This window comes from Bombus huntii, chromosome 8 (assembly GCF_024542735.1).
Source record: "Bombus huntii isolate Logan2020A chromosome 8, iyBomHunt1.1, whole genome shotgun sequence".
Lineage (NCBI taxonomy): Eukaryota > Metazoa > Arthropoda > Insecta > Hymenoptera > Apidae > Bombus > Bombus huntii.
In genome coordinates this window covers 8,007,418-8,026,521 of record NC_066245.1, presented here as the reverse complement: position 1 = coordinate 8,026,521, position 19,104 = coordinate 8,007,418, and the positions used below count along the sequence as shown (strand labels likewise).

The following is a 19,104-nucleotide window of genomic DNA, read 5'->3' as shown; positions in this document are numbered from 1 at the left end:
CGCCTCGTCGCGTCGCATCGCGTTGGATCTACTAAAGGGTTTTCGCAATGATGGAAAAGTCAAACAGAAATAGGCGCCGCGCGAGCAAGTTCGAAAGAAGTTCGCGGAAAAATCAAGGAGAACGGAAGTCTTCCGGGAAACGAGGCGTCACGAAACCGCACCCGCCACGGATTCCAGAAATATTCATTTTAATGGTTGATATAACGCGGATATTGGTTACCGTCGAAACGGTACGTGTCCGGAATTCCGGACACTATCACACGCCGCGCGGAATATACGATATAAAAGGCGGTATTTGAAATCGGGATCGAGCGAAAGCGAAATATCCCTCTGAATGTTCGCCGACTATCGCTGCCCGTTTACCTGTCAAACGCGAACTTTCATCCACGACGATTAACTCCGTCGACAAAGAAAGTTTATTCTTTCGTTTTACTGTTTCCCGCGCGACTCAGTTGCTACTGTAGTTACTAAACTTTACATAAACGCCATGAGAATGTTTTTCACTCTTTTACCACTTGACTTTTTAAGTAAAAAGGAAAAAAAGAAACGGTTGATTAATCCGTATGACCCAGAAGAACGTTGCTTGTGTTGCACAATGCGATTTGCAATATCTTGCTTATCAAAGGAGAGAATTAACTTGGCATTTTTTAGGAAAAATCCAGTTTCTGTTTAACGATTGTTTAACATGAAAATAATCGTTAAATACCGAATCGTTAAATACATAGTTAACGAATCTGTCAGAATGACGGATTTCAATTTCCTCTCTTTTTCAATTACCGGGTATATGCAGATGTTTTTGATAAAATTGATATGAACTTTTATTGAAATATGAATATATTCTGTCGTTTTATTTTCCTCATACAATTTTAATTAGAATTATTTATATAGTGTGCAGTTGCGTACACACGAGGGACCTAAAATAATTATTTCGAAAATTGAATAAAGTCGCGTGAATATGAATGACGTGTTTTTAAAACGCTTTTGTCAAAAGATCGGAAAATGTTTGAATTGGAGAACGTATTATTGGAAACAAGTAAAGTTAAAAGTATGAAATTAATTCACACATTCAACGCTTCAATGAATGCTATAAAAAAATGTATGATTACTCTAACCAATTCAAGAGAGAAACGATGAAAGCATCGCGTCGCTAATCATCCACGAAAATGTCGTTAGTTTGCCGGATACAGGCAATGGAAGGAAGAATCTCGGGGAAAATATTGAATTTATTTTTTTCGAAGCAGTTCGTTTCAACCACGGCGAACTTCTTATTCAAATGGAGTCGCGGATCGTGCATTGAATGCAAATGACCGAGACATAACGCGATAGGGGCTCCGGTTTCTCTTTTTCTCCCTCTGTCTTTCTGAGTAAGAGATGCACGCGCGCGCGCGTGCGAAACTTTCAGCCAAGTTATGCGGGGCGAAGTTTTAACGAGAACTCCCACGATTCCGACGCCTATGGGACGCTCGGAAAAGTTAGCTTTTGACGCGGTAGGTAGCACGTGACGAATTCAAATCAGCCGTAAATACTTACGGCAAACATACCGCGACAAGTGAAGGGAAACTCACGTGTAAAATAAAACATTAGAAGGGCAACGAGATAGTTAGGAAGAATGTTATCGCGTTATCCCTCTCCTTCGTTCTCTCTTTCGCGTCCACGTTTATCTCTTTTCCCCTTTAGTCGACATCGCGAACTTCGTGTAAACTTGGACTACTTTCCCATCCAGTTTGGTAAACACAAATTGCTAGACGTTGACGCACGAACGAAAATCATTACGCGGCGGAAAAAGGATCGATTAATTTCCCTACGTGATATGTTCGACGAAAGGACGAGCACGGAACTATGGTCGTTCGCTAGGTTTTAGGCACCGTTAGCTTGCAAGTCGGATGGTTCCATCAAACTACAGAGAGTACACTAACTATAGGATTTTTAGTTTCCAACACGGTTCAAAGGGAGGAACGATCGATGCGCAACTCGCAGAGAATTCCCAGTGGTCCCAGGGCTCCTTCTGTGCACAGTTACCGGCTAAAAGCAACATAGCTGCCCCGGGAAAGTTTTCTTCATTTTTAACAACACCGAGAAACAGAAGAAACGCATTCGAAAGTTGGAAACGTCTTTGGCGCTTACTCGTGACTCTCGGCCAGTCTCAGGATTGGAAAAAAAAAAATTTCTTAGCCAAAGAACCGTCCCTTCCTCGGTGGATAAACGATTTATCGATGCGTCCTTGTCGGGCGTAGTAACTCGAACGTAATGGCGAAAGATCCGAAAGCTTTCGAACGGTCGATGTACAATTTCGATGCTCGTTCGCCAGAGTTTCCTCGATTATCCGAACGACGATGTAAATTGCCTTTACATTACGCCGGAAATTTAGCCCCGCTGGCTCGCAAGTTTATCCAATATCGTTGAAGGAACGAGGGATTGAAGTTGCCAGGAGCTCGGTTACCGCACGGTTGAACGGCGCGCCTTGCAAGACTCGAAAATTGCCTTCGTTAGTTACCCGACCACTCTTTCGATGGCCCCCTTTAAAATAATAAGACTTGCAAAATTTGCCACGGTGCATGACCCGACCACGTTCCGCTTACATAATTCCTCAGAATCGTTCAATTTCAGCCAGTTCACATTGTTTCACGACAGATATTCTATTTTCTAGCTTTTACGCGAGATCCAGAAAAAAAAGACAGATGAACGTTTTTTCACTGCAATGTTGGATTGGATCGTCAGAACTTTATAAATGGGTACGTACATGCGAATCATGGTTTCAAAAGGGCCGAGAAGAATTATGGAGCGCCAAGGTTAAAACGCAAATATACTGACCCATTTGGTCCGTTTGGCGCGGTGCCAAGCGACGAGGTACGCGAGACCAGGTTAATTTTTAATTTACTCGCGAGAGAGGGACAATCCTGACAGATTAAATCGAGAGACTCGGCAGGATTTGTCGTGATTATTTTTACGATGGCCAAGTGTGGCTCAATGTACGGCAATTTCGATCGTTACAAGCTCAATTTTTCCATGCACAGAAAAGGAACAGGCTCCATTTTATGCCAATTTAATTTATTTCCACTCGTGACGGTATTTCAATCGACGTTTGATAATCTTTGTGAAACGATTTCTATGTCGCGCAAAACCGTATCAAAGCGAAATCGAGTAGACTGACGTGAAACGTAAAGAAACACTAAAAAGGAATGAACACTCACCATGAACTATTAGACTGATAACAGCCTCCGGCATGCTGCGGCTGTTCACCAAGCAAGTGTACTCTCCGGTGTCCTGTGCGGTGACCGGATGGAACTGGAGCGCGTAGTTTTTCAACGACAACGACACCCTGTTCTGATGGTTCCATACGATGGTAGTGTTGCTGCTGTACTCAAGCAGCTGCATGCTGTTAACCCTCCATTCGAGCATCAGTATGAGAGAATTCTCTGTCACTCCTGGACAATTCAGCGTCACGTTTTTCCCAGCCTCGACGACCATCTCTCCCACCATGGAATCTGGAAACAGAGAGATTGTTCGTCCATCACGTCGTGGCCGTTATCGCGAGAATAAAAAACAAAGAAAGCTAACTCTATCCGTGAACTGCGAGGATCTGCACGATCGGGCTGCGTCAGGACCATTTCGCCAGAGGTCAGATAAAACGAGCTTCCTTTCCACGCTTTCTACTCTGGACGATTGTTATGGCCGTGACCAGTCGTCTCGTGTCGTTTCAAAGTTTCAACATTTCGCGAGTTCGGCAGGTATATTGATGCGACACGGTTACGTTAACGAAGTTAAGCACGGACAATGGGTTTATGCCGCTCAAAGTAATATCACATCGCATTTCCTCGTGTAAATTAACGATGAGACGATATTTATATTTCCAGTATTTTCTATTTATTCGATTTATTTATTTATGTGAGAATCTCGCGGTACTCGAAATTTCTTAAGGATCTGAGATTGTTGTTTGAAATTTTGTAGAAGTTTGAGTGTTTGACGATGTGTACATACGATAAGTTTAGTTCTATTCTGATCGAATGACTATGGGATGCTGAAGATAGTTGTCCAGTTTTCCTATTGGTTCACTCTTCCACCGATGAGTGCGTCTATGGGACGACAATAAGGGAAGAGAAAGTGCGTACCTAAGTATAGGTATTTTGCATTGACCGAGTTTGATTTTTCCTGCACCCAGTTACCTAACTTGACTTTAAAACCACCCGACTTACAACTGTCAACCTACCATTAATTCAGACGTCACGAAACACACGATGCAAAGGTTCGACTGTTTAGATGTAACCATCTTGCAAATTTTCTCTTCCGAACAATTTGATTCTCCTTCGTTAGGACAGCAAGGCGCTACAGGACGCGTAACCAGCGACATTCGAGCAGATTAAATGCAACGAGACGGATCAAATGGCAACGACTGCACTTTCTTGAAACGGGCGCGGGCGCTAAGCGCGCTTCCGCTCGGTGTCTCTCGCGTTACGAAGCAATTTCGAGTCAAACTCCCTGGCAAAGAGTCCAATTAGCTCAACTGCTCCCTGTTTTCGGATAGTCCTTCCGACGCTGATTCTGTGCCGGTACGGAGCCCGCCAGATCTCGGAACAAAAGGGACACGCCGCGATTTGAATTTACGAGCTACGTGTTCGAATAGAGACAAGGTCAACGCTAATGCCAATCTTGCAACGACGTAGACGGTAGGTTACACTAAACGATTGTATTCTTGATTCGAAATTATACCTGGTTACGGATTTACCATGTTTAAGACGAATTACGGTGCCCTTCTATCTTGGACTTTCATTACTTCCTTTCATTGACTTACATTACTTCCACCATTCATTTTCGTTGATGACAGGCAAAAAGAGCAAATTCGATCGTAATAGCAGAATGGTGTACTGCGTTGCAAGATGATGACAAATTACGTAGTATAATGTTATTGCTGTACTGCGGATGTTTATGCAAATATGTAGGTAATTTCATGATCCCATAAAAAAGTAAGATTGCTTTAAAGACCTGTTCAGCTTTTTTAATTTTACAATAAGTAGTTTATTTGGGTCACTTTGTATGTTTACGTATATCAGCATTCTGTAGATTCTTCTACCTGCAAGTCTCTCATAAATGCACGAACGACTGTAATTTAATTATCATAGTCGAGGATACTAACCGATTTATAATCGCGAACGTCTATAGCCCTATCTTCCTTTGTTCGTAATTAATTACTTTTTCAGGTTCTCGATTGTCTTCTTTCAAGTTTGCTGCATTTCACGCAAAAAGTAATACGACGCTCTTTCGCATTGCTACTTTCAACGACTTTCATTAATGTTCATCGGTGGCGTAGCAAGAGAAAACAATTTGATCATAGCAGAAAATAAATGAAAGGATAACGTCGATATACAACTGTCGATTCCTATCTCCCTTCCCTCGTGCAGTAACTCCTCTCCCTTAAACCCTCGAGTTTCGATAACGATCCAGCTAAACATCGGTTATCTTCGATCCAGTGTGCATACTTCGATTAACCGTAGTAATCGCGGCGCGGCTACGGTCTATTATTTCTGCCCACTGTTTCCCTTGGCCCTAGTTACGCGGATTCCAACAAGAAGTCGATCAATTAACGCTATTGGAACGGCAATTTCCATATTTCTGAAGTTTCGAGGTCGTGTTCGTCGTAAGCAGAAAAGGGAACGACGAATTAAAACTCTTGCTTTTCCTCATTTTGGACCATCGTCACGAACTTCCGTCTACGGCTTTCACATTTTTCACCGCCTTCGCCGTCCGACGAAATTTCTGCGCGGTTTTTTTCATTTTTCGCGAATGGCTCGCCACGATTTCGAGCCACGGTAGCTCCATTGAATCAGCAAGCGATTTTTCCAGCGTGCGAAAAAAAGAGAGAGAAGAGAGGAAAAAGAGAGAGGTAGCGAGGTAACGGAATAGTATCGAATTGACCGAGCGGCTAGGGGGATTGGTTCGATCGCGAAATCGCGTTCTTCAAAACCGAAAGGCCGTTATGACGTGATTCACGAAACGATTCCATCTCCAATCTTTGATAAACTGGACCGTGAGCGTGCGCTGTAGCGAGCATTCGGTTCACGCGTATTCATACGTGCATAAAGTGCAACTTAGCCCGTGTCGACTCTGTAAACCCATTTCTGGTTTGTGCCGCTGTTCGCCTCTTTGTCCAACTCTCACTCCGCAACTCTATTTCTGTCTCTGTTTCTTCGTCGTACGTTCGATACTCTACACACCACTGATCGTATGTAGTATCCGTTCAATCCTCTTTTCCAGTGACGCAGACCGATTTTCGCCGGCATAGCTAGCGATCAGAGACCGCCCAATGGTTCTGCGAATTTGGTTGAACTTTGACCATCCGACATTCTGCATCGATTCGTAGTTCTGACCGGAAGTTACGATGGAAATTACGTCAAGACGACTTTACTATAATTTCATCGGCTGCATTATAACTTTGCTACACCAATCAGCTTACTACCGCGTTTCTGCTAATCACTAAACGACCGGAATAGATCTTCCGGTTATTTCAAAGGACGATATCGAATTTCGCGTTCTTGTGATGCTCCATAGAATTTAAAGAAAATGAGAATTCCGATTTTCAGTACTTCTGCTGTTGCTGATGCATACGTTGCGTTCTATCGTTATTACGGGCTTATCGGGTAACCGTATTTACGTATACACAGAGAAAGCTTTACTATGTACATGTGATATTTTTTCTTCTTTCTATGTTAATCCATACGCGTGTGTTTGCGAAAAGAATTTATTATTATAATCTACTTCCTCGGGATAGTAATTTTTCATATGTTTCGTATCAATAAAATAAAGCGAATTATTTAAATTTCTTACGGTTTAGAACGATTGTTAGTTGTCAGTTTCGCTATATTCATTTACCCTTTAACGATTCCGCGCGTGCGTCTATGCCTTAGAATATATGTTAATATATGTTAAATAACGGGTCAAAAAATAATATTGAAAAGTTTCTAATCCTTTTCAAGCATCCAGCTCTAAATATGTATTTTCTCAGGAAATAAAAAATAAAAAGAATTATAAAGAATAAATCCGAGGAATACGCCGCGTATATTCCGCTTTCTACTACTTGAATCAATCCGTGCTTCAACATCGACATCCAAGAGCTCTACGTCCTATACTTCTTCTTTCATTCGAAAACCAGTTTTTCCGACATACTTTGCACGAACATCCAGAGCTATTCGGCGCCCGTGCGGACAGCTTCGGCTTTGGGTTAAACGCATTCCTTCTCTTCCCATCTATGACCAGTTTCCGTCTTTCAACGTTCGGGGCTTTTCGTCGATTCCAGGAGAGCTATGGGAACGTGCATCGGAGAAATGATGTCCGTCCGTGCAGCTGTTCCAAGTACTGGCCGATCGAGTGAGGGAAACGAGACGATAGGGATAAAGTGTCGTATGCAGCGTGCAAGAATATCGTCCGTGCTGGGACGAACGGAATTACAGGCGCTCGTGTCGCGCGTCCATACGGACCGATCGTAAAAACTAGGAACAATTGCAGCTGGCTACGAGAGTTCCATGATTCGCTGCAGGAAAGTGTATAAAGGAAGATGAAAACACAGATGTTTCTCGCCTGATTTGAAGTTCTAGAAATATATACGCTGCTGTTTAAATATTTAAAAAAATAAACGTTCGATTAGGTCTCAGAAGTTTCGTCGCTTCTTTGCTAAAAGTTTGGTATAACATTCAATTACCGATATTTTCTCTGTAATTCTTCTTTACTTTTTAATGTCTACTTCTATGCGAAATTCACAAAATATACAGTGCAGCAAATATCCACGACTTGCTATGCTTTCGCTACTTTTTCACCACTCTGTGAATTCACTCGAAATTTACTCTTATCAAAGATCAAATATTAACGAAGAAGGTCTGAAAACTAAAATTCCTTGAACTGAAAGAATGACACGTTTCATGTGTATTATGAACTTTAAATTGCGTATATTTTTTTGACCAAAGAATTGTTAATATGGATGATACTCTCTATGCTGTACAGAGTATTATCTTTTTTCAATATTGAAACCGATATAATAACTATCCTGAAAGCATTTAGCTAGAATATAATCCCTTCTTTCTTCTCTCAAAAAGAAACGTTTTCTCGTTTAGCTCGATTAAAATATTTCAAATGCTGTATTCACTTTCTCACTACGCAATTATTCCAGATAGCAATTTCTTTCCATGCCCATATAAATGATGTAGATCGCTCGCTGTACTCTGCTTAAGAAAAAGACGATCATTGCATACGTTAAAACGGTCGGATAAAATTTCTAGCTGGTTGGAGACCCGAAAGAAAGCGAATCACGCTAAATCCCTTTCCGAAGGAAGGAGTGCAGAGTCGGGCTTGACGTGCGTTTTCTTGTTTACTCCAAACCAAATTACGACGCGTAAAGGGATTTCCTTTAGTCGACGTGGTTCGCGAATAGCGAGGAAACGTTTGAAATTCAAGCGGTCGTGTCATAACCTTCCCTTAACTCGAAGCAGTTCAAACGGATAGAAACGCATTCAAGCAAGGCGCACAAAGAAGTATATTAAACGATCCGAGTGAATCGAGACTGTGCCTCCATTATCAGGAAGTCGAGTGCCTTATTCCGTGATATATATTTTACTTGTGAAAAAGGAGAGGCTGAGGGCGATACTGCGAAACACAGAGACTCGGGCGAAACAGGAAAACAAACAAGGAACAGCTCCTTTTGAAGGATCGCGTTATTCGAAGAGGAAAGGAAAGTTTTCGTCGGCCTAGCGCGCTTTCCACCCACTTCATGGAAGGCCATTTCGCGCGTAGGTTAACATAATGTATAAAGTTTTCTCACCGGACACTTGGTAACACGCGCCTGCCACAGCATCATCGACGATGGTGCCATACAGACCGCCACCAGGAAGAAAATATAGCCGTCTGTCCGCGTGATCCCTGATCGTTCAACGACTGGGAATGGGATTCTGCACGCGATACGGCAGCCGCATCAAAGAAACGCCAATGCTTTATGAACTTGCGCCGCAACCGGGACGAAACGTTAACGTGGCTCGTTACTCTTTGAACTTCGTCAGAAGCGCGGCCATAAAGCGTTCGAGCAACCCGTTCTCGTGCCACCTACGTCACGTTATTAGACGACATTCTCGCCTGTTCTGTGACAGCGCGGCAAAAAATCTACTACGCCACCGACGCTTGTCCAGAGTAGCGTCTGGTTTGTGGTATTCGTCAACTTTGCGTCACATGATCTTTATTCGAACCTGCGAGCTTTACTTCGATAGGAAAGAATCGTGGAAAAAAGCTGTCCCTGATTTTCACTCGAGGCTACGATGAAAAATTAGAAAATATTCGACAAGCAGCCTTCTATCTTTGTAAAGATACATCTATCGTACCGGACTCTCATTACAGAGGAAAAGCAGAGTAGAGGAAATGGGCCATGAATCAAGCGAACTTCTCGAAATCAACTTTCCAAGCGATGAAATATCAACGGTGTTTAAAGCCGCGGAAATAGTACCGCGAGTCGTCGGTGTTTCAACCATTGCAGGAAGAAACGTGCCATTATGTAGGCTTCCGTTTCTGAAGCGAGAGACAGCACAGGGATGGAAAATGGTAACAGATATCGAACTGGGTGTACGGAGAAACGGAAAAGTTCAAGGGAACGGGTGGAATCGAGCTGAATGCGTCGGAGGAAGATTTTTTCCTATTTCAACTTGTTTCATTGTTTCTCGACGATCTATAGCGTGTAATTAGACTGTTGTGAAATGGGTCTTGTTACGGTATCATCCGACCGCGGTTACCTCGTATAATCGTGCGAGGATACGATATCATGGAAACGTAGGCAAAGAAAATTTCAGCTCATTAACAAGGTCGCTGCTTTAATTGAATAGTTAAAACCAACATTTTTAGGCCACGAGTTGGCGCGTTTTTTCCCTTCGACCATTCGAGTTCCCAGTAGTTGGCGTAATTAAACGCAATTAGAGTTGTTATTTTTAAAGTCATCGCGTCTCTCGACGTGATTTCTCGGGGCCGCGAACACGTTGAACGAAATTACGCGTTCGATGCAGTGTACCCGACAGAGAAAACGTAGAGTGAAAAGAGGAGAGACGTTCCATTTTTCGCGTGCTTCGGATAACGAGCGAGGCGAAGGACGCTTCGGACGCGATTTCTTCGTCGTTTTTCGTTCACGGATCACGGCATTTTATCCCCAGACAGGATATAGATCACGGTATTTAACCGACTTCTCCGGGTAAATGCAAATAAATAGAAAGATACGGACGCCGCGTCGTGTCGAGAAAGTATCGGACAGACTCGTCGGCAGATCAGACGAAGAATGAGAAAACAACAAAAAGGAGCAGCGCAGCTATTCGATGGAAAACCGAGAGCGAGAAGAAAGGAAGAAGAAAAGAAGAGACGACAACTTCGTGTTTCCTTTCGCGCTATCGTTTCGATTAATCCGGCTTCCTCCTTAATTACATCGACGAACGCGGCTACGGAACGTGCCTCAACATCGAACTTTTCTCCTCCGTTCGCTCGGTTTCAGCAGAAATCCTGCACGCGCCGGAAGATCGTTCCAATTCTGAACGAATTGGTCGACTAACACGATCGAAATAGCACGCCCTTCCTCTCTCCCTGTATTTTGTCAATTTAATTCTCAACCATCCTGTAAACGATAACATTTTTAGGAATGAACCAGCCGAATGTCGCTAGATACTTTGCCCTTCCGACGGTTCTAGAGTATTAACCGATCTTCTCTAAAAACGGAATCGTGTACCAATCTTGACCAAGGTAAGAATCCATCGCCGTCTAGAAATTGAATTTCATCCCCTTTCTCCGTGTAGCCGACCGGTTCGCCAGCGTAAATTAATTTACGCAAATCTTCTGTGGGCATGAATTTTTCCAGCACTAATTTCCCCAGGAGCCAGCACCACTCCACGGGATGCAGTCGCACGGCCTTGGCAAGCCGTTACCACGGTAATTACCTTCCTACCTTCGTTCTGCTCGGCCTTTTTGTCTCATAACCAAGTAACTATCTTAATTGCTTTCGCTTTCCTGACTCTAGATACGTCTCTACGCTTACCCACCTCCGACCCTTCGAATCGCTCCACGTTTTGCCTTCTGCCACCCCTTAATCTAGCTCCCTCTTCCCTTTGGTATCGTTGTTCATTCCATCTGTGATTTGTGCGGTTTCGTTTCGACTCTTTTAGTTCGTGATATTCTCTGGGCACTTTGCTGATTGTTCTTGTCTTTGATTCTGAACGATTCCCCTTGTCTTTCCAGCAAGATTTCTCGCTCCTTGCTCGCAGACAATAATGCCTGATCGCTCGTGCGACACGGCTCCGTGACAATCCTCTCGAGGGAATATCGAACGGAACCAGTCGTTCCGCCAATTTTCACGCTGTTAGTCGCCACTGCGTTACCCGGCATCTCGTTATTCCGCTTTCTGCTTAGAAAAATCCCCTCAATGGGACACTGACGCGATACAGGGGTGACAAGCTTGATAATTATCACACTTCTACGTTCCTTATCGGAAAAGATATCGCAACAGTATCTTTTGCATCGAAGCGTAAGTAAAAATGAAAGATTATCGTTCACTTTCATGCAAAACTCACGACGATTTCATTTATATCTCGAATTAATGAGGAATTCTTATTAAAAATTAAAAAAAAAAAATTCAGAATCTTATTACAGGTTCTTCCATTTATCATATACGATTCGATTACTCACAATCTGACTTGACTCTAGAACAGGAAACATCCCACGCTATATAATACATGCAATATCGCATGATCGTGTATGTAAACAAACTTCGTCACGGAAAGAGGCACGCGTTCACACCGCGATGAAAGCAGCACGAAATGAGCAAGATTTTCGTAACTTTTTCTCAAGCAGCGCAGTCGTTGGCCTAGCTCTGCCTACAGCGATCTCGTTGCTTCAACCGAGCGTGACTCGTTCGTGGCACAGGCTCGCCACATTTTGCAGAATGTCATTATTTCAGCGAGAGCGTTTGTTACTCGCGACTCGGGACCGCCTCGGCTTCTTCACGCCGAAGTGTTTACTCGAAACTCACCGTTGAGGAACCGAGTGGCGACCGCGGTCCCCTTTCACAACCCCGCTACCCCTTTTCAAAGGAATGATTTTTTAAAAATTCTTCGCCCGGGGTTGGAATTCGTTAAAGTTGTCACGAGCCTGGCCTGTGATACTTGCCAAGAGAGGTTACAGGAAAGTGTGTTTTTTCGCCCTCACCCCACGTTCTGCTTTTCCTCTTTATGCCACCGCTACATCTCTGGGTATTTCAAGCAGCACAACCGCAAAATTGGACAGACCATTCTGCAACCCCTGCCCGCACACCAGAGTGTTTCCACTCACTAATCTGGCCAGCTTTTCCTCTGTACCATGAGCATTGCGGAATTTACCGTTTACCACATGCTGGAAAACTGGTGAGTCATCGACGAAATGAAAAAATTATTCTGTGTTTCGAACACGCGTACGCGATCGAACACTGTCACGATCATTAAATATCTTTACTACGACAGTTGGAATTTTGGACGTGATTGGGAATTTTTGCAAGTGGTTGAGCTTCATTTCCTAGAAATGCGTGGAAGGTTGAGTATTGAAGATTAGGAGGTGGAGAAAGGGTACATGACCACATTCCTGGTTTGGGACGAGAGTAACTGAACCGAGTAATTGTAAAATAATACGAAAAGGGGAATTTTGCATAACCATAACCATTTATACCAAACGGTATAAACATCTAGACAAATCCAGTGCATCATCTTCACGAGAAGAAGGAGTGTGTGACCATCCAAGCTTAAGGGTTGATGTGTTCTGAGAATATTCGTGTGGTTATAAAGTGATCGCGAGAAATTATAAACATAGAAAGAGAGAATCGAACGAGAAATGCGTGTTCGAGTTAATTCTTCGATCTACACTAGATACAAACGTTATCTTCCCTCTGTTCATCTATGACATTTTTCAATCTCTTCTGTAATTTAGCAAGATGAGGTCACTCGCACAAATTCTGTACGCTGGTAAAAGTGTAACGCAACTAATTCTAAGAAGACTCGTTGTAATGCATCTGTCCCACCAAACAAAGAACAAATTTTATTTCTGAATGTTATATTATGTGACACTATTGCAGCTTAGAATTGTTTTAATATATTTAATTATATTTATCCTAATATACCTATAACAGAAATTCTTATATTAACGTGTAATAAAATCAACGATCTCATGAATGATTGTGATCGTAATATTTGCAAAGTAAATTCATCGATCACAGTGTAATTGGTATCGAACGATGTTTACTTAGCCCGGTTCCCGGAAGACGATGGAACTTTCGAGCAAACGAATGGATAAGACTCTCTTAGATCTATGAGCGATTTCCGAATCGTTCGTGGCAGGTAATACGTAAACTTCTCCTGGTTTAATTGGCCGCTTGGTCAAGCTGTCTCGTTAATTACCTCCCATTTAATTAGCGTCTACTCTCTTAGAGGGTAACAATAGGCAGGCTCTCGCGCGCTCACTGTAAATCACTGACTTTGGATGCTCCAGCAATTCGATACGCTTCCCTTCTTCGTTCCTATCCACGAACCGGACGAGACTTCTCGCGCAGAGAGTCGATTAGTATGTCGCTTCGTCTGATGCACTCGCGTGTCTTTGTCTGTCCGGAACCGTTTTATACAGGAACAGTTTACAAAACTTGCTTTAGTCTTGCTTTCCATCGCTACGCCATTATTTTTCTCTTTGAGCTTCTCGACGTCGGACAAACGTAAGTCGAACATGGGTCAATGGATATTTCATTGGCAAAGGTTTCGTTTACGGAGCAATCGTTGTCGTTATAGTAAATTTTCTACGATTTTCGATGGATTGTTGGAAAATAGAAAAGAAATATTTCTTTCTCTTTGGAAAATTTTTCATATTATTGGATTGTCCGAAAAGTTTATAGCGTGATCTAAGAAAAATTTGAAGGCGACGTATTTTTGCCAAAATTTGTATCTTATTCGATTATATATAGTTCGTTTCCGGTGACGTCTCCTTCGTGTATTAAACAGATTCATTTTATTAAAACCGAATTCCTTTAAGTAGTCCTTCCAAGAGTTCGCGTTATTCCGTGTGAATTTTTCGATTTTAAATCTTTTACCGTTTAATTGGCCTCGTGGTAAAAATGGAAATAAATGGTTATTAATCGTAATATAAAAACTACATTAAATAGAATTGAATATATCAACTATCGTCTGATATCGGTTTAATAAAAAACGAAAGCTTATTAGTTAATCAATTCGATATATATTACAGTATTTAAATAAGTATTTAAATATTTGACAGAAAGATGAATATAACGCAGAACATATTCATTACAGAAAATGCTACGAACTTCCTGGAAAATCTAGTACATTTATATTTCCTTTCATGTTTTTTTATTTCCTTTTATTTCAAATGGCAAAAGTGAGAGGATGAATCTGCGAAAACAACCAATCATTAAGAAATGGAATTCCAGCGTCGTTGCCATGGTTAAACGAATCGAGGATCACGAACAGCATTTTCTCTACCAAGGTCTATTCGATTCCCGTTGAAAAACGAAACTGGAATTGCGTGGTTCGCGAGATTCCGATAGTCGACGCTCCCGCTAATGGATCATTCGGTAGAAGACAAAATAAATGGAACCAGCCCCCTTCGTTTCCCACAAATGGAGGTTGCCTCGTTCGAGACGATGCCTTCGTGTCTAACCATCTGCCTGAGATGTCCGTGTTGGAAACTCGGCACGCAGCTTTCACCGAGCAATTTTATACGATATCGTTCACCTGACTTAAGGAACAACCGTATAAATCACGTTTCTAAATAGCCAAGTACTCGTTGTTTACAGCGTCTCCCTTCCACCCTTATATTTCATTCTTAAACACCATGGCCGCGCCATATTATTTTTATATACGGATACGTACTATTTTATTTATTTTTTATTTCATCCCCATCAACGAATCACGATACTTCGTTACCAATCTTTCGACACTCTCTAATTACGTGCAAATATTTGCGAACCGTCGTTCGATAAAAATTTTATCTCTCAAAATTGTCGAGAGCTTGATGTATGCGGAGGAGAACATAAATATTTTCAATGCACTGATCGATGATCAACTACGACCTCGATCTCTACGATCAGCCATTCGTCGGTATATTTTCGTGACAAACGCGCGAATCACGCGTAACAAAAATTTAATGAAAGATAAAAATTTCATCGGTCGCACGTGTGTTACGTAAAGTGACCGATATAAATCAGACCGGTTTGAAACCACGATAATTACGGGTCGCGTGCTTCGTCGAGTGTACACGCGCGGCTCTCTCTGCCCCTCTGCCATTTTTCTCATCCGCGAACAACGACAGCGGTAATTACGCAACAACGAACGAGAGAGGAAAGGAGGAAGAGACGATAGAAGCGTCGTTTCGTCGCTGCCGCGTTAACCACCCACTGATCCTGCCTTGCGATTGCGTCAAAACGAATCATCCAGGAAGTCGCATCGTTTATCGAGATTTTCGTAGCCTACGATCGAGCTTTCGTTAACGTGCCATTCGGAGGGCGCGAAAAATCGAGCGAACGATACACACGCGCCTCGCACGCGTGTTTTCGCACTTTTCTCCGTGTTAGCACACGTGCTCTAATGGATTTACTCGCGATTTTCAACACGATGGAAGTTACCGTATATCCTGTTGTTTTTAGAGACTTGGAGAATGCATTTGGCCTGAAAGTTGACCAAACTAGAACGTAGCTGCAGTTTACGCTACATGGAATTATTTTGTTCTCTTCATTGGATCTATGTTATCCGAAATTATTAACGTGTAAAGCTTAAGTAGATTTTATCAGTGACGAAGCTTACCGGAAAAAAGGCAATGGATTATATTAACTGCTATTGACGCTGACCTTTAACCTCTCAGGTACGATGCGCTACTATAGTGGCTTTCGCGGATGTCATTTTGATACGCCAGTATCAGATATCAATTGTTGCTTTTCGTTAAAATAAATATACCATTATTACATGCTCTTTATAACATGGCTATCCGTATTCTTATAATTTTTTAGAATCTTTAAGCTCGAAATGTCGCTTCAAAATAGAAAACCAAGAGCAATTTGAAAAAACACTATCGCGCTATGAGTGTGAAAATGGTAACGTGCGTCTACGTGTGGTACCGTGCTTTAAAATATATCACACTCGATTGTACTATTAATTATTAAAGTAAATTATTAAAGTTCAAGTATATGCATCACATCTTTAAGTAAAATTATAATTTAATTATCAAAAACTTCATTCCAATGTGCTTGCGTAGAGAACAGCACTATCCCTCACACATTGCAGTGCTGTATCGTTTACGCGTAATTCGCGTCGAACTCTGCCGTACAGAGAAACAGCTCTGCACAAAATTCAACCGTACCTAAGAGGTTAAACGAAAGTTTTTATCATTATCGAATTGAAAATGAACAAAGATCAGACAATTTTAGTTATTTCCATAAAAAAAAAGTAGTGTACGCAGTTTGATTGAAAAGTAACGGGTTTCGAGCCTTTTTTAATGTAATTACTCTATATTTTAATACTAGAAATTTCAAATTTCATAAAAACGTCATTACCTCGTCGTAACGAAGATATCACATTAACAACTGTGTCAAGAATACTTTAGTGGTCATAATTATCATTTATTTTCGTTCAGAGATTAAAAATTCGCAAATGGTAAAGTAGCTCATCTTCACCAGCGATAGGTTCACACTCTCAGTGCTATTATTATTTTTTCATAAAATTCGCTCTTAAATCACACGATTGTTTTTATCTATAATCGATTTTTTATTGTCAATCGGCCATGTAAAATAGGATAAGCATTCCAGGTGAACGAAGGCAATGTCCCTCATCGCGTGTAACGAAAAATCAATTTGAGACCTCGATACGAGTCTGAAATTAGGTACACAGAGATAATGAGATGAGAGTGTCGGTCAAGTGTCGCCTGGCTTTTGTGCATTCTTTATGATAGAATCGAATCGAACGTCGACTCGATACGTTGAAACCACTTGAGAATAATTGGCATATTTTCGTCGGTCCTCTACATTGTCAGAGGATTCTTTTTATCTCATGCGTTTCTCGAGAACGAAAATGATTATTAATTATTTAATTAATTGCTATCCGTTTCGTATACGTACGTGATATTAAACATCCAATCTGGACGGTTTTTCAAAACTCCGTTGAAATTATATTCGCATAGCTTTAGTTCTAGAACTGCTTGGTCTTGTTTAAAGATTGAATATCTCTTGTACACGAGCATATTCCTATTGTAATTACATATACTATGTATGACTTTATATGACTAGGCTAAATAGCTAACGTAACGAGACACGAGTGTTCGTGACACGATAATTTGAATCAAGTCCACATTTTCCAAAAATCTTCGTCGACAATTATAATTGAAATTGTTTCGGAATGATCAAAGTTCTTTGTAATATCGGGTATTCAATATTTTATCACAATTGGTTCTGACCGTATAATTTGGCTACAGTTGTAAATATCATGTACTGTGTATGTATTTATGAGAAATTAAAAAATGGAAGATATACAGAATATGCGTAATATTGCACTATATGTGTAAGATATTTAAAGTAAAGTCCTTTTTATAACATTTAATGGCTAACGCAAATCTCTAGTTAAGTAGCAGAAAGAAATGGTTTCCTTTAGTCATGTTTATACAAATATGAATTTGCATGATCATCCGCGGTCTAATCGTAAATCTTCGTTACTAATACTATGTTTACATTAATATATATTACCGTCACGTATAAAGCAATATTTTATCTAAGAATTGCAAAATGTAACGGTATATGAACATATTAATATACATTTACATTTCATAATATTTTCATAACATTTAAAGTGTAATATCTTTTGAAACAAACGTCCGAATCGTTTCACGAAAGAGTAATTTCAGAAAGAAGTTTATAGTCTTTAATTTTAAAATCCATTAATATTCTACTAAAATAAAACTTTCCACGAATTTCTTATCGAAAGGCTCGAAATGGCCACTGATTCTCCCAGCTCTTGTCATATTTGCTCTATAACAACTGCATGAATTGATCACGCGTGTGTGAAGGAATATTATTGAAACGAAAGAAAATATCTTGTAGTACAAGCTTTACGTTTAATAATGTTGTCGATTAGATTATTCGATTATCTTAGTATTAGATTACTTTTGCAAATTTCGTGTAACAGCGAAAAGCTGTTGTCGATGTAGCTGACGCTTGGAACGCAATGGGTTAAGCGAGGAATTGCTGCAATATCCCATAGCTCTCTGGAAGATCGTCGACACCTGTCTACTTAGCCCCTGTCCGCGATTACGTGACCAACTTCGTTCCCGTGCCGCGTGTTCGGACTTTCGCTGTTCCGTACGAGCGAAATCTCATTTCGATCTAGCTTAGTCAACCACAGGAAGAGGAGGTGAGTTGCAACAGACTAGATGGAGTTTCCGCGTGACGTCGCGCATATAAGTTTGTATGTAAATACAGTCGGAATTCGAAATTGTTAACTATAAACCGTGATGAGACGAATAGAATAGAGCGGGATGAGCGAGCTCCGATCTGGTTCGTTGAATGCCGCAATTCTGTCGCACGATTCGCCACAGAAGAACACGTACGTCAGAGGAAACCCGCCTGCGGGGTTACGCGTGAAAACGGAACGCCAAATCGAAGAGGAAACAGAAGATCAAACAATCACGAATGGAACGAAGAGGATGAATCGAAATCTTGTCCGGATGAGTGAGCGTATGTAGCGTTGGTAACTCTGTTACATAAGTGATCGAGGTTAAAGTTTGCCAGATTCAACAAACTTCTTCCCCGCACGCAGCCGACACACGTTCCATGCTTTCCCACACTCTGGACGCGCGCCGTACCGACGTTGTCTACATCGCGTGATGGATCGCGACGCGCGTCGGGGACATCGATCGATACCGTGTCGATAACACGCCGCCGGATATTACGTGTCGACCGGGAAAATTAACGGTTTTAATGGAGGTCGGCGAGAATTTTCCGCGCCAATGGCTTAACTTTGTGCTGCAAGGTTATAGATTCGAATGAAGTTTCGACCAGCACCGTACACCGACCCTTTGTGCCGGCACTTATCA

The 19,104-nt window shown here is 41.6% G+C and overlaps 1 protein-coding gene across 3 annotated transcripts in view; it reads right to left on the bottom strand.

Annotated features, from left to right (window-relative positions):
* The window catches only part of LOC126869018 (tyrosine-protein phosphatase 99A-like), a 419,963-nt gene that overhangs the window by 262,257 nt on the left and 138,602 nt on the right, over window positions 1-19,104 (bottom strand). For all 3 annotated transcript variants that reach the window (XM_050625099.1, XM_050625100.1, XM_050625097.1), the window contains exon 2: window positions 3,192-3,485. In XM_050625099.1, the coding sequence (XP_050481056.1) occupies window positions 3,192-3,485 (294 nt within the window). The remainder of the gene's footprint in view (window positions 1-3,191; window positions 3,486-19,104) is intronic.